Consider the following 21,868-nt stretch of genomic DNA (forward strand, 5'->3'; position numbering starts at 1 on the left):
CCTGTGTGGAGCTCTGTTATTCATGCTGCACACGCGCCTAGCAGCCGGAATCTCCATTGGCTGAAGGATTTATACTGCATGTGGATTATCATGCTGATCTATACAGCCCAGCGGTGTGTGTCAGGAGCTCCAACGGCTGCAACCTACTCAGGCAGAGTATTTACACTGGACCCCTCCCACCCAGCTGACGAACCCCTTAGAGATTATTCTCTTACATGCTTGTTGTTTTTTAAATCTTGTAAGTGCGATTCCTTGGGACCGCGTGTCTTATTAAATGGACTCTATTTTTTATACAGTATAACACTATGGTGCCTGCGCTTCTCTTTGTTCTTTTATATATATATATATATATATATATATATATATATATATATATATATATATATATACAGTGGTTGACAAATCACCAAAAATTCTACTCGCCACCTAGTACCAAACGTGTGCTGCTTGGGCCAATATTTACTCGCCCGGGGGTTAAATCCACTCGCCCGGGGCGAGCAAATGTATCTTTTTGTCGAACACTGTATATATATATATATATATATATATATATATATATATGTATAATGCATCACACACATTACCAGCATCATCAGTTGGGTCAAAGGAAGACAATTCAATTTTTACAGAATAATCTTCTTTCATAACACTGACACTATCTGTTTGAATTAGTTCTCTACCAGTTTGTAGCTGAGACATTAATAAGCAGACTCACAGATCTTTAAAAGCATACAATAAACTTCCCAAAGTCTGTTGATGGGATTACTAACTCTCAGATGAGATGAAGAAAGTAGGAAACTATTAAATACTAATTACTGTTAAATACTAATGACTAACCATTACAACTACTAACCATTACAAATGCATTTCTCCTGCAGCTTACCCTGGCCTAGGATTTAATGAAAATCATAGAACTGAATGCAGTTTTAAAAGTTCATTCAACATTCAGTTTAAAGTTATTTTTTGATTACTGTTAGATGTGCCTATTACAAATATGTATTGACTGCTGCAGGCCATTTAATTGTGTAAATATAAGACTTTAAAAGTTTGAGTTTTCACATACACCATTGTTGGGAAATTTTTGTAAGATTTGCGAATCACACATTTCCTGCAGTAGATTCTTCAAGTTCAAGTCAGCAAGAAGGCTCTTAGACCCAGATTCCTATAGCACCAGTATGAGGTAGTGCCCCTAATCCAATGTTAACTCCCATTCAAGTCAATGGAAGATACTACCAAATTGGGTGCACTGACCCAGTACGGACTGGCACTTGATGAATCTGGGCCAGAGTAAGAGAACTTCTGCAGTTTCAGTAATTGTTCATAAGTTAAATCAAAATGCATATATCATATATTGGTCCCACAAACTTGAGGGACCATCAGACTATCAATGACTCTAGTAGTAAACCAACCTTCAACTAATAAAGTGCTCACCTCAATACATGTGTGGATCCATTAATAGTTGTGGTAGAACATGGCACGGTTTGTCCCAAGATGGAAGGCCTTCGATACTTCTCATCTCCACAGCACAAAATAATGAGGAAGGCACGTCTGAAAGACTTATTCAAAAAGGCATACAGGAAGGGGTTCAACCCCGAATTGATGTAGCCTAACCAGAGAAAAGCGGTCCACAGCTGTCTTGGTACGGAGTAGTTTATGAAAGGGTCAATCACATTAGTGATGAAAAATGGCGCCCAGCAAAGGCAGAAGCAGCCCATGATGATGCACAGTGTCTTGGCAGCTTTGGTTTCCGTCTTCATCCTATGATTGGAGTGCTGCACAGGATGCTGGTGTCGATGGTCCACTGGAGCTCCAGCACGTTGCAATACTCCGATCTGTCGGGCATGCTCCCTAGCGGTGACATAAATACGATAGTAGGCCAGCACCATCAAGAAGAATGGAATGTAAAAAGCCACCACTGAACATGTAATAGCGTAGGGCTTATTCACCATAAATATACAGTATGTTGAATTGGAGTCTTTACTGAATCTTCTTGTTTCTATCTGAAGGAAGGAAAGACATGAAAGGTTCTTATTATTCTAGTAGGGAAACTTACTACACATAAAAACAATTAGGTGCAAGAAGTATTGGTATTCTAAAAGACTCCAAGTACCATATCACACACCATCTTTGAAGTGGGAAAATCCAAAACTAGATGCAATGTCAACTCATAGTCATGGTGACCATGATCATATTCTCGCACTGTGATTGCTGATGTAGGTGTTTGGTGTATACCTTTATTTGGATATCTTTATTTACATAGTGCTATCCAGGTACACAGCGCTTTTCAGCAGTAATACACGTGACATAATATTATAACACATAATTGGAATAAGCGCTTCAGACATAAACAATATAAAAAGGAGTCCCTGCCCCGCAGGGCTTACAATCTAAGTGGTAAATGGGGAGAACTTACAGAGACAGGAAGGTGTTCTGGTAAACATGTCTGCAAGGGGCCAGGTCAGTACATATGAGATACAGTATCAGCCAGCGGAGCCACCCATATGCTTTTTTAGAGTGGTGTGTTTTTAGAAAGGTCCTAAAGGTGGAGAGAGAGGGTGCCAGAATAATTCTAGGAATAGTGCTACATTTATAAACAGCACTAACACATTAGCAAAAAATAGTACTGTATCATTCTAAAGTTTACAAAATAAACATTGATAGAAGGGTAAGGTAGGGTAGCTGAAAGAAACAAACCTTTCCAAACATACTGTATTTTGGGTGACAATAGATTTGTGGGAGTTTTAGCTATTACTTCACTGAGAACTATGTGATCCCAGCTGCAGCTGGCAACAAAAGGATTATAATGCTAAATATTGCTATTTTAATTTAAGAAATGGTCTACAGCTAAAGATTGCATACTTTCTGCCACAGACCCAGATATATTTCATAATCTTTTAAACCATTACACTGCAGTGTACAGATAATATATTCTAGGTAATTTGCTCCCTTTTTTTATTCGTTTCCTGAATTAATCTGCAGTGATGCAGACAGAGAAAAGTAGACAATTACAGAGAGGGGCAATGCTCATAATAATCTATAGAACTCTTTCTTTCTTCATGTCGCTATCAATCAAATCCTAATGGTATAGGATATGATGATATGTATTGCTTTGAATTCTTCTTTAGCTTTCAGGTTTTATTCATCTCTGTGACTCATTCTTATACGTTTCAGTAGTTGACAATATCACCAAAATTCACTTAACACTTATCTGACTAAATACAGTGCATTTATATATGGAACATGTATAGAACAAGAACAATACGGGTACAAAAAAGGGCTCTCTTTGTGACTTACAGTACTGTAAAACATGGTTTCCTTTAACACCAACAATAAATATATATTTTTATTAAGAAATGTACAAAAAAATAAAGACCTGAGAACTGAGGCTTACTTTGCTATGTTACAGAATAATTAGACAACCATTCTCTGACAAGGAATAGAGTACATCTGATAAAGAGACCTCTACAGTCTCGAAAGCTCATGCACAAGACATCCTTGTAAGCTTGAGATGTTGACTATTAAAAGGTATCACAACACAAGAAGTATCTTACTCCCCCTGTACAAAGCAACTAGCATCCTTCAGTGAAGAAGGAATAGAGAAGACACGAGCTTTATAAGTACAAAAAAAGACAAAAGTAATTTGGGAGTTACAATTGCATCTTTTAACATGAATATATTGGAGCTACAATGTCAGTTTCAGCATTTCCCTTTCTTTTTTTTCTGAAATTTTATCAATTTTAAGAAAAGTTCACATGTAACAACCACGAGGGTTCACAATTTGCCCACCACTGCAAAATAATTTTTTTGTGAAGAGAGAACATCAGATCAATTTTTTTGTAAAGGGAAATGGAGAAGAGCTAGAGAAGGCCCATAGCAAAAGAAGACGCACAGTGTTCCTTAAATATAATTTCCATTATGTCCATTATTGCATGCACTTATACTACTCACCAAGTTTAGAATTCCAATGCTGTTCCAACCTAGCATGATTGGAAGGAAGGAAATAAAGGTTGAAATGATCCAACAGCCCCCAAGCATCAGAGTTATTCGTAGTGGGGTCATCTTATTCCTGTAAACCAGAGGCTGGCAGCAGATAGCGTAATATCTTGAAAGGCAGAAGAGAAAACAAAGCCACATAACCTTAGTTTATAATCGCATACATTTGTAGACTTTTGTCACACATGTTTAATAGGGCTAAACAGCATGTCATGAATTGGACAGTTCCAAAAATTATCTAGGGGCCTATGCAGAGAGCAGCGCTATTTCAAAATTCGCCATTTTTTGGAGAAAATCGCGCAGAAAGCAGCAGAAAATGGCGAGTTCCGAAAAACGCGCCAATTTTTCTTTTCTATTTGTAAAACTCGCCTCGCGGCTGGCGAGAACCTCAATCTCGCCAGTTTTAAAAATATCCTAATGCAGAGAGGCGCGAACGGCATCTAGCGGCTGTTCGCGCCAATAAAATGGCGCGATTGTCTCCGTTTTGCCTCGCCAGAAAAAACTGCCGCTCGCGGCCATTGCAAAGGGGAAAAAAAGGCGCGAATTTGTTTTAACACATTTCTGAAGCGCGCATCTCGCCAATTTAAACTCGCCACACGCATCCATGTTAAACATAGCAGAATTCGCACTTTTCTGCATATGGAGATTAAAACTCTCCAAAAAAAGCTACTTTTTAATAAATTCGCCAATTTTAAAATTCGCTGCTCTCTGCATAGGCCCCCTAGTGTAATGGAATATCTTGGTGTGAGACGGTGTGGGCAGTAATAACCTAATATTCTTACTTAGATTGTTCCCATTGTTTAATTATAGTATGAACATGCACACCTTTATTCAGTCAGCAAATAAATGGAGAATATTTACATAACTAGGGGAGCAGTATCCAAATAATGCCAGAAAGTTATATTCCATGTCATTGCTTTGTTTCAAGTTCAAGTTTCAAGTTTAACATTTAGAGCCTGGTCTTCTCTTTTCTGTGCTACTGTACCTGTATTTAGTCCTTCCCTCTAGCAAAAGGGTTATTAACAAACATTGCAGTAACACACCAGTTAACAAAACACAGAACCCCAGCAATTTCTTTCTGGGAACCCCTGAGCCCCCACAAAATATATATATATATATATGTATATAAGTGTCAAAATGGAGTGCTATTGAGCGTGCTATATGTATACAACAAACGACAGAGAAGCCCAATGCTACATCCAACATGACATACTGTAGTAACATAGTAACACACCAGTGCCTGCTTTTAAAAAAAAAAAATAAACATACGCCGATCTAGCAGATCATGAAGGTTATTAATTAAACATTACTCTTTGTTTTCACCTGTCCTGGTAACGCCTTGCTGCCTATTGTCCCCTCTTCCCACCTTACTCTCTCCTCCATCATGCCCTGCTTCTCTTTGCACTCTTTCCTCCCCTCTTTTTTCACTCCCAACCTTAATGTGTCTGCTCCTCTCTGTAGACTACACGTCCCACTCCATCCTCTCCTACTCATCTCATCTGTCTCCTCCTGTCCCTGCCATCTCAATATCCTCCTTCTACTCACCTTGCTGTCTCTCCACCCATGTCTAAGCACTCAATCCTGTCCAATGTGTACACTGCTCTCTATTCCATCCTCCTCCTCATTATCCATCTGTCCCTTCCTCTCCTTGCTATCTCTGTCTGTCTCCTATTTTCTCTCTTTCTTTGCCTTTTCCTCTCCTTGCTGTTTCTCTCTCTCCTCCCCTCTTTGCTTTCTCTTTGTCTCCTCTTCTCCTTGCTGTCTCTCGCTCTCTCTCTCTCTCTCTCTCTCTCTCTCTCTCTCTCTCTCTCTCTCTCTCTCTCTCTCTCTCTCTCTCTCTCTTGTCTCTTCTCTCCTCCTTGCTGTATATCTGTAACGTTGGTGACTGCAATACAGGATATGAACCTGCAGGGCAGAGGTAGTCAGTAGTACACCGACCTTGGCCTGGGATCTGAGGCCTGAGATGCAGGATAGCCAAGTCCAATTCCGGAGTTGAGGCAGGCTGCAGGCAGGGGTGGTCAGGTCCAGGCAGAGGTCAAGCACGATCAGGTAAATACAGAGGCCTTTAGAGGTAATGGGGAGGGAAGAAAAAATGGAATCCAAGTCAGACCTGTTCAGACTGTTTCTTTCTCTTTACGGAGTATTCTCTTGTTCCTATTCTCTGATCTTGGTGTCCTGCAAAGAAAAAATACAAAAACAAAAAAACATTGCGCAGTTTCCTCTGAGTGATATATACACCTCTCCCCAGCTACTAACTACTTACAGCAAGGCTGCAGGGAATGGACACTGATTGGCTACCTGGAACCAGAGGCAAAGATACCATAGTACACACCGGATCACCCCGCACCACTTATTGTCCTCAGATATCCATCCGCTCAGAAGTACCTGCTTTTGCTAATGTCTCTCTTGTTCTGACTTTTTTCTTTTTCCACTTTCCTCCTCTCTTTCCTTGGAATCTTCTGTTCTTTTTCGCCTTGTTGGATGATGAGTGACCTGTCTCCAAGGGTGATTCTCTATCTGGTTCTCCCTGTCTAGAAAGGGGTCCTGATCTCTGCGCTGGTCTTGCTGCAGCATGTGTGGGAGGGGGAGGACCAGCACAGAGTTCAGGACCCCTTCCTAGACAGGGATAACCAGATAGAGAATCACCCTTGGAGACAGGTCACTCATCGTCCAACAAGGTGAAAAAGAACAGAGGATTCCGAGGAAAGAGAGGCGAAAAGTGGAAAAATAAAAAAGTTACAACAAGAGAGACATTAGCAAAAGCAGGTACTTCTATCTGAGTGGATGGATATCTGAGGACAATAAGTGGTGCAGAGTGATCTGGTGTGTACTGTGGCTACCTGGAACCAGAGGCAAAGATACCAATCAGTGTCCATTCCCTACAGCCTTGCTGTAAGTAGTTAGTAGCTGGAGAGAGGTGTATATATCACTCAGAGGATACTGCACAATGGTTTTTTGTTTTTGTATTTTTTCTTTGCAGAACACCAAGATCAGAGAATAGGAACAAGAGAATACTCTGTAAAGAGAAAGAAACAGTGTGAACAGGACTGACCTGGATTCCATTTTTTTCTACCCTCCCCATTACCTCTAAAGGACTCGTATTCTCTATGATATTTGCGCCAGGACTCTATTCTTTTCTTTGTTCATACAGTATTATTGTTACAAGTCGCTGGATAGACTTGTTCTATTGTCCTAATGCTGCCATTCTACATACACTAGATGGTTGTATTGGTGATTATATCACATTAGTTTTTTCACATTGAGATAGATTATCACATAATATTACACTGCAATTATCACATTGTAGAATATAAGTTGAGCGCACTGTGTATTATATATTTTTTACCTACTGTAAGAACCTCTTTTTACCATCCGCAAACGGACGGACTGATAGAAAGATTTAATAAAACTCTTAAGATGACGTTGAGGAAGGTAGTTGCTAGTTATTGGATGAACTGGGACACCTTGTTGCCTTATCTCTTGTTTGCTATAAGGGAAGTACCACAGGCCTCTACAGGGTTTTCCCCATTTGAACTCCTGTATGGGAGACGCCCAAGAGGGATTCTGGATAGCCTCAAGGAAGAGTGGGAGCAACAAGCTGTTCCAGGGAAGAATATCATCCAATTTGTGGAAGATTTAAAAGAACACATTGCTCATATTACTCCCATAGTCAGACAACATTTAGAAGAGGCACAGAGGGCCCAACAGAACCTTTATAACAGGTTCGCAGCTTCCGACCAGGGGACGAGTAATGGTGCTTGTTCCCACGGCCGAAAGCAAGCTGTTATCACATTGGCAAGGGCAATATGAAGTTCTAGAACAGGTCGGCCCGGTGAATTATAAAATTCGACAGCCAGATCGGAGGAAGGTAGAGCAAATCTATCACATAAATCTATTAAAATCCTGGAAGGATAGAGAGGTATGTCTGACAGTGGTTGCTAACAAATCCGGGAAAGGGGAGGATCCACTTGTTCGAATATCTGCAGAACTCACTCCTGAACAATATGGGGAAGCTGTAGACTTGATAAATAGGAACAGGGATATATTTTCCAGCGTACCAGGGAAAACTAGGGTGGTTCCCATGATATCATCACCAAGCCGGGAATAGCCATTAAGATAAGACCTTATAGGATCCCAGAAGCCAAAAGATGGGCTATTCAGTCAGAGGTAAAGAAGATGCTAGAATTAGGGGTAATTGAGGAGTTGCATAGTCAATGGTCCAGACCTATTGTCTTGGTACCTAAGCCGGATGGGTCAATATGGTTTTGTAATGACTTTAGAAAAGTCAATGAAGTCTCGAAGTTTGATGCCTATCCTATGCCCTGGGTAGACGAGTTCATTGAGAGGTTGGCGAGGGCCCATTTTCTAACCACTTTAGATCTTATTGGCAAATCCTGTGAACGGATTCAGCCAAAGAGAAAACAGCCTTCTCCACACCTGATGGCCTCTTCCAGTATACTGTCTTACCCTTTGGCCTTCATGGGCCGCCTGCAACATTCCAAAGGTTAATGAATAAATTGTTACAGCCACACTCGAACTACGCCTCAGCGTACTTAGATGATGTGGTAATTCATAGTCCAGATTGGGACTCACATCTACAAAAGGTTGAGGCAGTGTTAAGAACCTTTCGGGAGGCAGGTCTTACAGCCAACCCAGCTAAATGTTCAGTCGGCATGGATGAAGCAAAATATCTTGGCTATGTTGTGGGAAGGGGGACTGTAAAACCTCAGCTCAATAAAGTTGAAGCCATTGAGAATTGGCCCCGTCCCCTTAAAATAAAAACAGGTTAGGACATTTCTAGGCATTGTAGGTTACTACAGGTGAATTATACCCCATTTTGCAACCTGGGCTGCACAGCTTTCAGACTTAGTAAAAGCAAGGGCACCCGATGTCATAAAATGGAGCAGTGGTGCGGAGACCGCATTTTTAGACCTACGTACAGCGCTCTGTAGTCACCCAGTATTGGTAGCCCCAGATTTTACGAAGGAATTTTTTATGCAAACGGACGCCTCCGAAGTAGGTCTCGGAGCAGTATTGTCCCAGTTTGTAGGAGATGAGGAACACCCGGTCTTGTATTTGAGTCGCAAGGTGTGTCCCTGCGAACAAAGGTATACCATGGTAGAAAAAGAATGGCCGTAAAATGGGCAACAGACACTTTAAAATATTACCTATTAGGCAGCTCGTTTACACTCGTTACAGACCATGCACCCCTACAGTGGATGCATAGAAACCAAGAAAAGAACTTGAGAGTTACCCGCTGGTTTCTGTCTTTACAGTCCAGCATCGGCCAAGCATACTGCACGGTAATGTGGATGCACTTTCTAGGGTGCACAGTCTCGGTGCACGGGCCGCTCCACTCGGTAACGTTACGCTGGGGAGGGGGATATATGACAGAGTCATTGACTCTGTATACATTAGTAGGAGATGGCAGTATGCCTGCTTTCCAGTAGACGAGGAGTTAACCCAGCTGATTAAGCAGTCCACAGGTGATCCAAATTAAGCTAGCTCACCTGCTTTAAAACAGGAAAAGGAAATGCCTATGGGGCGGCAGTCTCTCTCAGGCACTGAGAGAGGACAGAGGAGTGCTGACAGACAGATCCAGGCTGCTCATATTGATCCTGTCCCAAGGGGAAATAAACCTCCCAGGTAAAGAGCCAACTGGGGTTATTGAACATTGTTGGTCTGGTAAAGGTTAGCTAGCCAGCCAGGTAGATAGGCTGCACTTTTGTTTAGTTAGTTCCCCGAACGGGGATAGGTTTTTGTTTATGTTTATTTCACGTAAAGGGACAGAGCATCCATTGTTTTGTTATACGTTTGGACAAATAAATCCACCAGTTTTTATTTCACCAGAAGTATCGTGTTGTCTTTTCATTAACCACAGTCATTCTGCCACAATATATGGCCCGGGGCGACAGGATTTGACCCTGTGGCAACCTCCTCATGACTGCCCAAGCAGCGCACGCGGTGCTCGCGCTAAATTTTTTTTTTTAAATGTCACAATCCAGCAACCTGATTGGTTGTCAGGACTTGGTGGGATGCCAAGATTTCCCCCCCTCAAGGCCACGCATGCACATCCTCTTCCTTTCCTGCCTGCTGCTTGAAGAGGTTAGTAGATGGTAGCGGGTTGTTCCCCCCGCTTCCCCCCCCGTCCCCGAGTCTGCCCGCGGGTCGGGAGGTGGTAGCGGGGTATTCCCCCCCTTCCCCCGCAGTATCCTCTTCCCCCCCAGTCCCTGTGTCTGCCCGCGGGGCGGGAGGTGGTAGCGGGGAAGGGGGGTGTGGTGGTGGTGCTCGGTCGCAGCCTTCTCCCCCTCCCCCGTGAGACACTGTGTGTGTATGAGAGAGACAGTGTATGTGTATGAGAGAGAGAGACAGAGTGTGTGTACAGTATGAGAGAGAGACAGTGTGTGTGTGCGTATGAGAGAGAGACAGTGTGTGTGTGCGTATGAGAGAGAGACAGTGTGTGTGTGTGTGTGTGTGTGTGTATGGGATAGAGAGACAGAGACTGTGTGTGTGTTTGTGTGTGCAGGGCACCAGAAGTACCCCCATCACCCCCCACACGTCACCACACCACCCTGTCACCCCCCCACCCCGTCTCTCACCCCCTCCATCTCTCGCCCCCTTTGTCTCTCGCTCCCTCTCTCTCTTGCCCTCTCTCTTTCTCGCCCTCTCTCTTTCTCGCCCTCGCCCTCTCTCGCCCTCCCTCTCACCCTCCCTCTCACCCTCTCTCTCTCTCTCTCTCACCCTCTCTGTCTCTCTCACCCTCTCTCTCTCATCCTCTCTCTGTCTCTCTCTCTCTCTCTGTCTCTCACTCTCTCTCTGTCTCTCTCACCCACACTCTATCTGTCTCCCACTCTCTCTGTCTCCCACTCTTTCTGTCTCCCACTCTCTCTGTCTCCCACACTCTCTCACCCACACTCTCTCTGTCTCACACTGTCTCTGTCTCACACTGTCTCTGTCTCACACTGTCTCTGTCTCACACTCTCTCTGTCTCACACTCTCTCTGTCTCACACTCTCTCTGTCTCACACTCTCTCTGTCTCACACTCTCTCTGTCTCACACTCTCTCTGTCTCACACTCTGGATCTGGATATTTTATTTACCCTGTATATCTTAACTGCCCTATACCTACACAGAAATAACCTATACTGCTTTCTTCCATATCTGACTCTCAAGCTTCACACGGGAGACATCGGAATCTCCCCTAACCCAGAAGACAGGTAGGGAACACCTCCCCTCCAACATATAACATTGTGGGAATGAGGCTACCTGGACATTGAGGGACTGCGGATCAGGTAAGATCACACATACACACACACACATACACACACATGTAAAAAGGACTAATTGTAGTATAATGTAATAAAATAAATAAACTTATGTCAAAAACTAATGTTGTTCTCACTAGGAATTTATTCAATTTATTTTATTTTTTAAAAGCGTTGCTGGGGGTGGGACTAGATGGTGAGTAGATTTTTTTTGTTCGGCGAGTAGATTTTTAGATTTTTGGGTGATTTGTCGACATATATATATATATATATATATATATATATATATATATATATATATGCAAATACAACTGTATGCTCATCTGCATGTCTTAGGCAGGTCTGCAACCCCGCCTTTCCCCATTATCACCCAGCATACAGCACTTCCACTGCAGCAAGGGATTCTGGGAAATGACATGCAAATGAGCACACAGTGTCACTTTTTGCCTCAAAAACCATTTTTAACATGGTTCCCTATAGGCTTAAGCTTGCTGCATGGTCACAGCTTTGAGCACAGCCAGGGTTAAGGTGCATACCCAGAAAACCACCCACAGACAGCTGTTTCGACCTTAATGGGTCTCATCAGTGTGGGGTTGAATTTAACTGGGTATGCAAAGAGGCTATGGGATAGGCTATACCATAATACTGAGTTAAGTTATGGTGGGTAAAAAAAGTGACAAAAACCCTCCACAGGAAAGCAAATATGCAAATACAACTGTATGCTCATCTGCATGTCTTAGGCAGGTCTGCAACCCCGCCTTTCCCCATTATCACCCAGCATACAGCACTTCCACTGCAACAAGGGATTCTGGGAAATGACATGCAAATGAGCACACAGTGTCACTTTTTGCCTCAAAAACTATTTTTAACATGGACCTGCCTAAGACATGCAGATGAGCATACAGTTGTATTTGCATATTTGCTTTCCTGTGGAGGGTTTTGTCACTTTTTTTACCCACCATAACTTAACTCATTATTATTATATATATATATATATATATATATATATATATACATATATAATATAAAAACCTCCATTATATGTGTGTGTATGTATGTATATAAGAAGAAGCGCAGGCTCCATAGCGTAACTCGATATAAACAATTTTAATAAAAAAAATAAAAAAGCATCTAGGACTTGCACGCGCAAGGTTTGAGTTAAAAAATCATATGAAGAGAAATTTTCTACAGGAACGGATGCTGGAAAGTGCTTGGGATATGTATGAGCTGGAGGGTATCAGCAGCAGTAACTAAGCCAAGGTAGGAATCCACAGAGAATCTCCAGGATATGTAACAGTTCATGGAGAGAAGACTTGCGGATTCAGCTAGCAATTCCAAACGGATTAGATTGGGTTTGACCTCTCCTCCTCGTGTAGCTGTTCCAAGATGGCGACTTCTGCATCAGCTGGTGGTGTCCGTGACAACCCTATGCACTTCATCATGAACTGGACTTCTTCAGGGTTTGTTTGATTGGCCCACAGGAAGGGTTTAAACACCCTGGGTTATTAAGCAACCCATTATGCTACCATACTATTGGCCAATCAATATACAACATGTGAAACACATAAATGAGAGGTGGGAGTACACATAAAAAATGGAGTTAGTGCTAGACAATTACAAATGATTTAATACCACAATGTTAATACCAAATATAAGCAAACATATATGGTAAATGATACATAGAGAGACAATAATTGTAAAGAAGCAACAAATTGCCATTGGATGACAATGATTTCTATATAGTGGGTAATTTACTTGGAATTGAGGAACACACAAAACAAGGAGGCATTTTGAGGAGTAAACCAAGTGCCAAATAATGAAATGATATTTATAAAGGCAATAGTTACACCAGGATGCTAGTGTCAATGCACTCATTAAGGCCTGAAGGTGCAAGCGTCCCCATATTGTAGATGCAAAAGGATTCACGAATACAGAGAGACTTGAACCTATCAACCCCCAGTTTGAAAGCAGGAATGTGTTCCAAACATGTAACAGTCAATATGGCAGGATCTTTAGATTGATAAGACAAAAAATGTCTGGGAACACTACAGATGCAGCAGCCGTTATCCGAACAAATCACAGAGCCGTTTTCGTGTGCGCTGCTGTACTCCATTAACGTGGCCAATCGCCCCAGGAACACGTGTTTATCGCGGTTGCTTTGTTTGAATTTCATGGATTGTGTGCAATTAAATACTGTGCTACTGGGTCAATTTCAGGTGTTTAAAAGCCAGAATACTAAAATGCAATTTTCTGCACTCGCCTGCACTCTCGTCTAAAGGCAGTATGGTTGGAAGAAATCGCACGCTATCACATGGGTATTCCGAGGTATACACCGCATGAATTGTTTGAATAACAGCCGCTGCATCTGTATGTGCAGGGGATCCCCTGATGAAATCCGCAAAGGCGGAAGAAACGCGTAGGGACGGTTTGCATTGCAACTACGGTGGCTGACCTGCCTTCGGCACCAGAGAGAGACCAAGGAAACACAAGGAAAGTCCTTCCGGTATCCAGTACCACATGCGTGAGAGGAATGGCGGACGCACGCTGCTGAGAAGCTCCTGACCGATGGTTTATATACACCCTGGAGAAAACGGCGTTCTCAAATACTGGGTTACGAATTGATCATGAGATTGCAGAGCGTAGGTGACTGTGGAGTCTTCGTTTGGTGCATGGGCAGGTCCCATAAAATGCTTGTTTTAATCAGACAAATTGTAAGTGTGCATTTGTCTTGTCCATGATTTATTAAAATGTTCATCTGATTTTACACAAGGATCGGGCGCTTTTTCTCTTTTCTTTTTCTAATAGGTACTATGGGAACTTGGTGAGCCCAAGAAGAAGCAGCCTGGACCTTTGTTTTATTCATTCATGGACTTCATTTGGACTTAAGTATTATTTTTTATAGTTTAATTTTTGTATTTTTTGCTATTTTTTATGTTCAATAGATTATATTAATTTTTTTCACATTTTTGCACATTTTTACAATTACATTTTGTTTGGTTTATGTATGTTTTTTCATTATATTACATTTTATCTTGTATAGGCGGGCACTAGTTGGTTCATGTAAACATCATATTCAATATTGATATTTGGTGCAACATTTTGGCACACGTCACCAGAGGGGCAGCAATTTGGGTGTGCTGAAAAGGGTGCGCTGTCTTTAAAACTGTTCATATATATATATATATATATATATATATATATATATATATATATATATATATATATATATATATATATTCCATCATAGTGGGGATAAAATCAGCACTAAACTGGAAACATTTTGACAACACTTCAAACCTTTTAGAAATGTATCCTGTTGCCTACAGTGCTGTGAGATTCCACATGAAGGGGATTTCAGTGAACAGACTAAGTAGAAATCTCAGAGATAAGATTATTATGTGCTGAGCGGTTAAAGTTTTTGAGGAAATCAAGGCAAATCTTATTGTTAGTGACATCTGAGAATCACATTAGTCATGACAACAATGCAATATGATATCTGAACCTTTTAGTTAAAGAACTATAGACAGAAGATGTAATTGACTACTGAAAATAAATCACAGCAATATTAACACAAGCTACTCTCCAGTGACACTATAAGATAAAGGGTCATATTTACTAAGCAGTGCTACCCATTAGACACCTTCAAGCATGGCTTAGTAAATATGTCCTTTGCTGTCCATTCAAGTGAATGGGCTGTAAGGTGTGTCCCAGCACAAAACCACTTCTATGGAGGTAGTCTCATGGAGTAACAATACTTAGTAAATATGTCTCTTTATATTTTTGTACAGTAAGGTATCTTCTAACATGAAACGCCTCTTATGAAGTACAGTAGCACTTCTTAGCAAATACGGTCCATAGCCCTTTATGTGCCTGTCAAAACACTTTGAAAAGCATAGTGAGTTGAGGAAGCCCTTGACTAATATCATGTATCCTCCTTACCATAAAAGTCCCTTAATAATAATAATAACAAACTCAGTTTAATTGTAAACCTTTTATACAGAATGATATATTGTAAGCAAGCATACATTTTATATCCCTTACAGTTTGCCGCTATGAAAATCTTGTAAGCTATTTAGATAGTAACAGTAGCAGGTAGGAGAGATGACACTGAATGTAATGCTTTTTCTCTACAGCCCTGAAGGGGTTAAAATGCATCAAGGGCAGAAATATATCACTACCTAGGTCATTCCTTAATTAAGCATATATCTTATTCAGCACACCATAAATAAAGCTGTAAATCTAAATCTTTTTTAAAAAATAACTTGATTTCAGAAAATGAATTATTATAATTTCATTAAAAGGCCTCTTTCAGTAAGCATCTAGAGAACTCACATTCAAATTGAAGGATACAGGGATGAACACATCATGCAATCTTTTAATGTTATTATCTGCAAACTATTAAGGACAAATAAAGTACCGGATGCTGAGAGGCAACATCTTCCTTGAAAGTGTAATAATAGTTATTACTGAAGCCTAAGGTAGAAATAGTAATACTGTACTGTGATTGCGATGTAGTACTTAATGCATTAGTAACGATTGCGTTAATTCCTGCATCGCGATTTTAGCCCGAATATCGCACCCAGTAAATTATTACCGCAATCTTGATGAATCCCATTTTAAAATTGCGGTAATAAGATCCATAATATACCGGTATATTTTTTTTTAGCTGGTGCAATATTAACTCCACTTTAACAGAGTTTGATGTATCTGGGCTATAGTTCATTATTGATGTCTTGAACCACCCAGATTTGCATGGGTGCATCAGGCTGATCATGTCCTAGACATCAGAGCCACCTCTCATCATCTGCCATCGCTTCCTGACATCAGACATTCCTCCACCATCCACACATTTTAAGCTACTCTAAAATCTAACTTCAGGGAAACCGTAAACTGTTTCCAAAAATTCTTACACTTTCCCCACTTCCTGTTTCCACCATGACACCTGTCATTCCACGCCAAGGTAAAAGATTCCCACTTGAGTTGATAGAATCATGGTAAGCAGTCACAGAACTTCAGCAGTGCCAGCCTTTCTCTTCAGTAAGGAGCATGTATTTTATGAATCTTCACTGGGCACACTTTTCCTTGCGCTTTTGGACATTTGTTTATTACTTTTTCTCCTCAGTAAGCCTTGTGTTTCAATTGACACAGTCCTTCCTAATAGATTGTAAGCACCTTTAAGGTCAGGACCGCTTTACATTCTGTATCAGTATGTACTGTATGTATATCTTGATTTATATAGTGCTATCCATGTACATAGTGCTTACATAGTGCTTTCCAGCAGTAATACACGTGACATAATATTATCACATAATGTGAATTAGTAAGTGATAACAGGATTTAATAGAAAGCCAGGAAAGGGATTTTAGCAGGAGAGACCCTGAGCCAGATTTAGCAGAGAGTAAAGTGATTCTAGCAGCAGCATTTAGGATAGATTGTAGGGGATGCAGGTGAGAGGTAGGAAGGCCAGACAGTAGAAAGTTACAATAGTCGAGACGGGAGAGAATGAGGGCTTGCATTAGAGTTTTAGCAGTAGAGCGACAGAGAAAAGGGTTAACCTGTTAATATTTTGTATGTCATATTAAGTTATCGTCTCTCCGATTTTACTATAAAATATGTTCGCGCCTTCTAAATAAATGATAATGATAATAATTTGCGCTGTCAAAACCTGTGCAAAAGTAAATTTGATATACTGTATGCTGCAGTAGTGACTCAGCCATCTCCCTTGACATTATGAAGTTTGCCAGTCCAATAAAAAGCTTTACATCATTCCTGAAATAGATCAAATTAAAGTTTGGTGCACTGATGTACAGCTAAACCCCGTTATAACGCGGGTCTCGGGGTCCACCCCGAGACCACCGCGTTACTAACGGGGTCGCGAAAAAAAAATGGCCGCCGCGCTTTAGCGCATATTCATCCCGCGGGACAGGAGATGGGAGCGGGCATGTCCCTCCGCTCCCCGCTTCCCCCTGTCACCGCGGGACAGGCCGCGGGGCAGGAGATGGGAGCGGGGATGTCCCTCCTGTCCCCGCTTCCCCCTGTCACCGCGGGACAGGCCGCGGGGCAGGAGATGGGAGCGGGGATGTCCCTCAGGTCGCCGCTTACCTCAGATCCCGCTGCCTGCATGGAGGTGGTAGCGGGGGGTTTCTTCTCCCCACCGCTGTCCCCGGTGCTCCCGCTGCCTGCGCGGGAGGAGGGGTGGAGCGGGTGGTGGTGCTGGTCGCGGCCTTTCCTCTGCTCCGACCCCACCCCCCGTCTGTGTAGAGTGAGAGAGTGTGTGTGTGTATGTATATATGGGAGAGAAAGTGTTTGTGTGTATATGGGTGTGTGTATGTGGGTGTGAGTGTGTGTAAGTGTCTGTGAGTGTGTGTAAGTGTCTGAGTGTGTGTGTAAGTGTGTGTAAGTGTGTGTGAGTGTCTGTGAGTGTCTGTAAGTGTGTGTGAGTGTGTGTGAGTGTCTGTAAGTGTGTGTGAGTGTGTGTGAGTGTCTGTAAGTGTGTGTGTGTGAGTGTGTGTGAGTGTCTGTAAGTGTGTGTGAGTGTGTGTGAGTGTCTGTAAGTGTGTGTGAATGTGTGTGAGTGTGTGTGAGTGTCTGTGAGTGTCTAAGTGTGTGTAAGTGTGTGTAAGTGTCTGTAAGTGTGTGTGAGTGTGCGTGGGTGTGTGTGAGTGTGTGTGAGTGTGTGTGAGTGTGCGTAAGTGTCTGTAAGTGTCTGTAAGTGTGTGTGAGTGTCTGTGAGTGTCTGTGAGTGTCTGTGAGTGTCTGTGAGTGTCTAAGTGTGTGTAAGTGTGTGTAAGTGTGTGTGAGTGTGTGTGAGTGTCTGTAAGTGTATGTAAGTGTGTGTGAGTGTGCGTAAGTGTGCGTAAGTGTGCGTGGGTGTGCGTGAGTGTCTGTGAGTGTGAGTGTCTAAGTGTGTGTAAGTGTGTGTGAGTGTGTGTAAGTGTCTGAGTGTGTGTGTAAGTAAGTGTAAGAGCCGGAGCGGGAGGTGGGAGGTTTGACAGGGAGGGGGGGCGTGGCTTGAGCGGAGGGACCCGCTACTCTCCCCCCCCTCCCTCCACGGACTGCAGGAGGGAGCTGCTACTCTCCCCCCCCCCTCCCTACACGGGCTGCAGGAGGGAGCTGCTACTCTCCCCCCCCTCCCCGGACTGCAGGAGGGAGCTGCTACTCTCCGCCCCCTCCCCGGACTGCAGGAGGGAGCTGCTACTCTCCCCCCACTCCCTCCACTGGCTGCAGGAGGGACCCGCTACTCTCCCCCCCCCTCCCTCCACGGACTCGGGCTGGAGCACTCATACATACACACAGACACACACACACACACACACACACACACACACACACACACACACACACACACACACACACACACACAGGCACTCACACACACACACGCGCGCACACACATGCAGGCACTCACGCACTCACACACACACACACAGACAGGCACTCGCACTCACACACACAGACCGCTATGCCCCCCGCCGCAGTACAGGGCCCGCCGTAGCCGCAGCGCAGGGCCCCGCCACCCCCCCAACCCCCACAGCACAATGACTTCCCACCCCCTTAACTTTGTGAAACAAAAGTCACAAGACGTTGTACAGGCAAAATACTGTACATCTGTTAAAGTGCAGTTGTCTGTTTATTTCTATATAATAATTGTGTGCAGTGTGTGTGCAGTGTGTCAGTGTGTGCAGTGTGAGCAATGAGCAGTGTGTGTGCAGTGTGCAGTGTGTGTGCAGTGTGTCCAATGAGCAGTGTGTGTGCAGTGTGTGTGCAGTGTGTCCAATGAGCAGTGTGTGTGCAGTGTGTGCAGTGTGTCAGTGTGTGCAGTGTGAGCAATGAGCAGTGTGTGTGCAGTGTGCAGTGTGTGTGCAGTGTGTCAGTGTGTGCAGTGTCAGCAATGAGCAGTGTGTGTGCAGTGTGAGCAATGAGCAGTGTGTGTGCAGTGTGCAGTGTGTGTGCAGTGTGTCAGTGTGTGCAGTGTGAGCAATGAGCAGTGTGTGTGCAGTGTGCAGTGTGTGTGCAGTGTGCAGTGTCAGCAATGAGCAGTGTGTGTGCAGTGTGAGCAATGAGCAGTGTGTGTGCAGTGTGCAGTGTGTGTGCAGTGTGTCAGTGTGTGCAGTGTGAGCAATGAGCAGTGTGCAGTGTGTGTGCAGTGTGCAGTGTGCGTGCAGTGTGTGCAGTGTGAGCAATGAGCAGTGTGTGTGCAGTGTGCAGTGTGTGTGCAGTGTGCAGTGTCAGCAATGAGCAGTGTGAGTGCAGTGTGAGCAATGAGCAGTGTGTGTGCAGTGTGCAGTGTGTGTGCAGTGTGTCAGTGTGTCAGTGTGTGCAGTGTGAGCAATGAGCAGTGTGCAGTGTGTGTGCAGTGTGCAGTGTGCGTGCAGTGTGTGCAGTGTGAGCAATGAGCAGTGTGTGTGCAGTGTGCAGTGTGTGTGCAGTGTGCAGTGTCAGCAATGAGCAGTGTGTGTGCAGTGTGAGCAATGAGCAGTGTGTGTGCAGTGTGTCAGTGTGAGCAATGAGCAGTGTGCAGTGTGTGTGCAGTGTGCAGTGTGCGTGCAGTGTGTGCAGTGTGAGCAATGAGCAGTGTGTGTGCAGTGTGCAGTGTGTGTGCAGTGTGCAGTGTCAGCAATGAGCAGTGTGTGTGCAGTGTGAGCAATGAGCAGTGTGTGTGCAGTGTGCAGTGTGTGTGCAGTGTGAGCAGTGTGCAGTGTGTGTGCAGTGTGCAGTGTGCGTGCAGTGTGTGCAGTGTGAGCAATGAGCAGTGTGTGTGCAGTGTGTGCAGTGTGCAAAAAAAAAATGTAAAAAAAAAATTTTTTACATTTTTTTTTTTTTTTTTTTTTTTTTTAAACGGGAGCCACGGGAAAACCGCGTTATAACCGAATCGCGGTATAACGAGGCGCGTTATAACGGGGTTTAGCTGTATTTCTTACTAGAACATTGCTTTCTTTGCATTTTCGTTCAAATAATAAAAATATACTGTAGCTTGTGGAAGCTATATTTTCATTTCTTTTTTTTATGGCTTTCAAATGCCAGATATGTTTTTCGTACACCTCTCTGTGACCCTTTACCCATTAAAAAAGTTCCTGCCTGTAAATGTCTCTGTCTCCTCTGACCTTATTTCTTTGTTTAGAGCACAGAGCCACAGACAAGTACAGATCAGAGAGGGCCAGGATAAAATCCTCCATGAAAACATAGCCAAGGGTCAATTCTGCGGGATCTTCCCTTATGCAGAAGGCTCGATCTAAAGAACTGCCGCATTGTGCTAGATACTGTAAATATCATCTGCGGTAAGCCGCGCACAATAGAAGAGATTTCGTTACAATCATTCATAAGTCACTGTTACAAAGGAGCGCTTATCACATTTTTTTTTGCAGGAGCTTCTTAATACTCCAGATCGGATGTTAGGAATCTGACACCTCCGAACCTCGGATTGCAGAGATACTTTATCAGAGGCGTCAGATTTAAAAAAATCCAAACTTGCTTATCTCTCATATATTATTAATTATTATATTTGTGTGTATAAGAACGCAGGGCACATCCAAAGCGCTGGAACATTTAATGAGGGAAAAACGGAAGCTCTGAATGTTTGAAAACATTGGATTTATACTGTATACAGTAACACGTAAGCAGTAGGGAATCCATTGGAATTTTGTGAATCTTTATTCAACATTAGAAACACACAGACCGCTACAAAAAAGTTAGGAAAACAAAACCTGTATGGGAAGAAAACTACACAAACTTCAAAGTAAATCATCTTAGACGATGAGTCTTTTTTTCAACCTCATCTACTATGCAACTATAATGTAACCATAATCCCTGCCATATAAATTAAATGAATATGGCAACAGATAACATTAACGCATGGTGTTTTCCTATTAAGTTGAGTAACACTGTATCCTCTGAATACATTACAGTAATACAAGAGATAATGGATGAGGGTTGGAGATACAAAATAGCAGGTAGTATCTGCATCTTAGCATGTACATGTATACAGTGATTGAAATGTGTATGTATACAATGCATGCATGGTGTGTGTTTGCACTGTATACGATGCATGTATGATGTGTGTGTGTATATATATATGATGCATGTATGTAGATGCAATAAGGTGTATGCATTATGTATTGCATGTATGTTGTATATATGTACATGTTGTATGCATGCATGGTGTATATATCTGGTATGTGTGTATGGAGCATGTCTGATGTGCACAAGTACTATATATATATATATATACATACACATACAGTATATGGTGCGTGTATATGGTGCGTGTATATGGTGTGTGTATATGATGTGCATGACTGCATGCGTATTTGTGTGTGAGCTCCCTGATCTCTGTGCCAGTTGGTTTGGCTTGCTCCCTGGCCAAAACTTGCCAAGCAGTCCCTTTTTTACCAGAGAGTCCTCCAGAGTAGAACTGTGCTATTTTCAGCTGTGGGACCCCTTATTCCCGAGATACTCACCAGTGAATGCACCGAGTTCAAAGTTCCCTCCCGGAAAAACAACATGGCTATCAGATCTCGATGGATCAGCGGGCCAGTAGGAAGCTGCAACATCATTAGTTGTGGCTTCTTGCTGGATAACACTTGCGAACATGTTGTTCCCTCCATGAGTAGA

At 42.9% G+C, this 21,868-nt stretch overlaps 1 protein-coding gene and 1 long non-coding RNA gene across 4 annotated transcripts in view; one reads left to right on the forward strand and one right to left on the reverse strand.

The window, feature by feature from the left end:
* HTR4 (5-hydroxytryptamine receptor 4) overlaps positions 1-21,868 on the reverse strand; it is a 460,473-nt gene that overhangs the window by 164,746 nt on the left and 273,859 nt on the right. For all 3 annotated transcript variants that reach the window (XM_075600936.1, XM_075600935.1, XM_075600937.1), the window contains exons 5-6: positions 3,949-4,102; positions 1,432-2,000 (exon numbers count right to left, since the gene is read on the reverse strand). In XM_075600936.1, coding sequence (XP_075457051.1) covers positions 1,432-2,000; positions 3,949-4,102 — 723 coding nt within the window. The remainder of the gene's footprint in view (positions 1-1,431; positions 2,001-3,948; positions 4,103-21,868) is intronic.
* The window catches only part of LOC142495433 (uncharacterized), a 63,769-nt gene that overhangs the window by 6,107 nt on the left and 35,794 nt on the right, over positions 1-21,868 (forward strand). The window lies entirely within an intron of this gene.

This window comes from Ascaphus truei, chromosome 5, assembly GCF_040206685.1.
Source record: "Ascaphus truei isolate aAscTru1 chromosome 5, aAscTru1.hap1, whole genome shotgun sequence".
NCBI classification, from domain to species: Eukaryota; Metazoa; Chordata; class Amphibia; order Anura; family Ascaphidae; genus Ascaphus; species Ascaphus truei.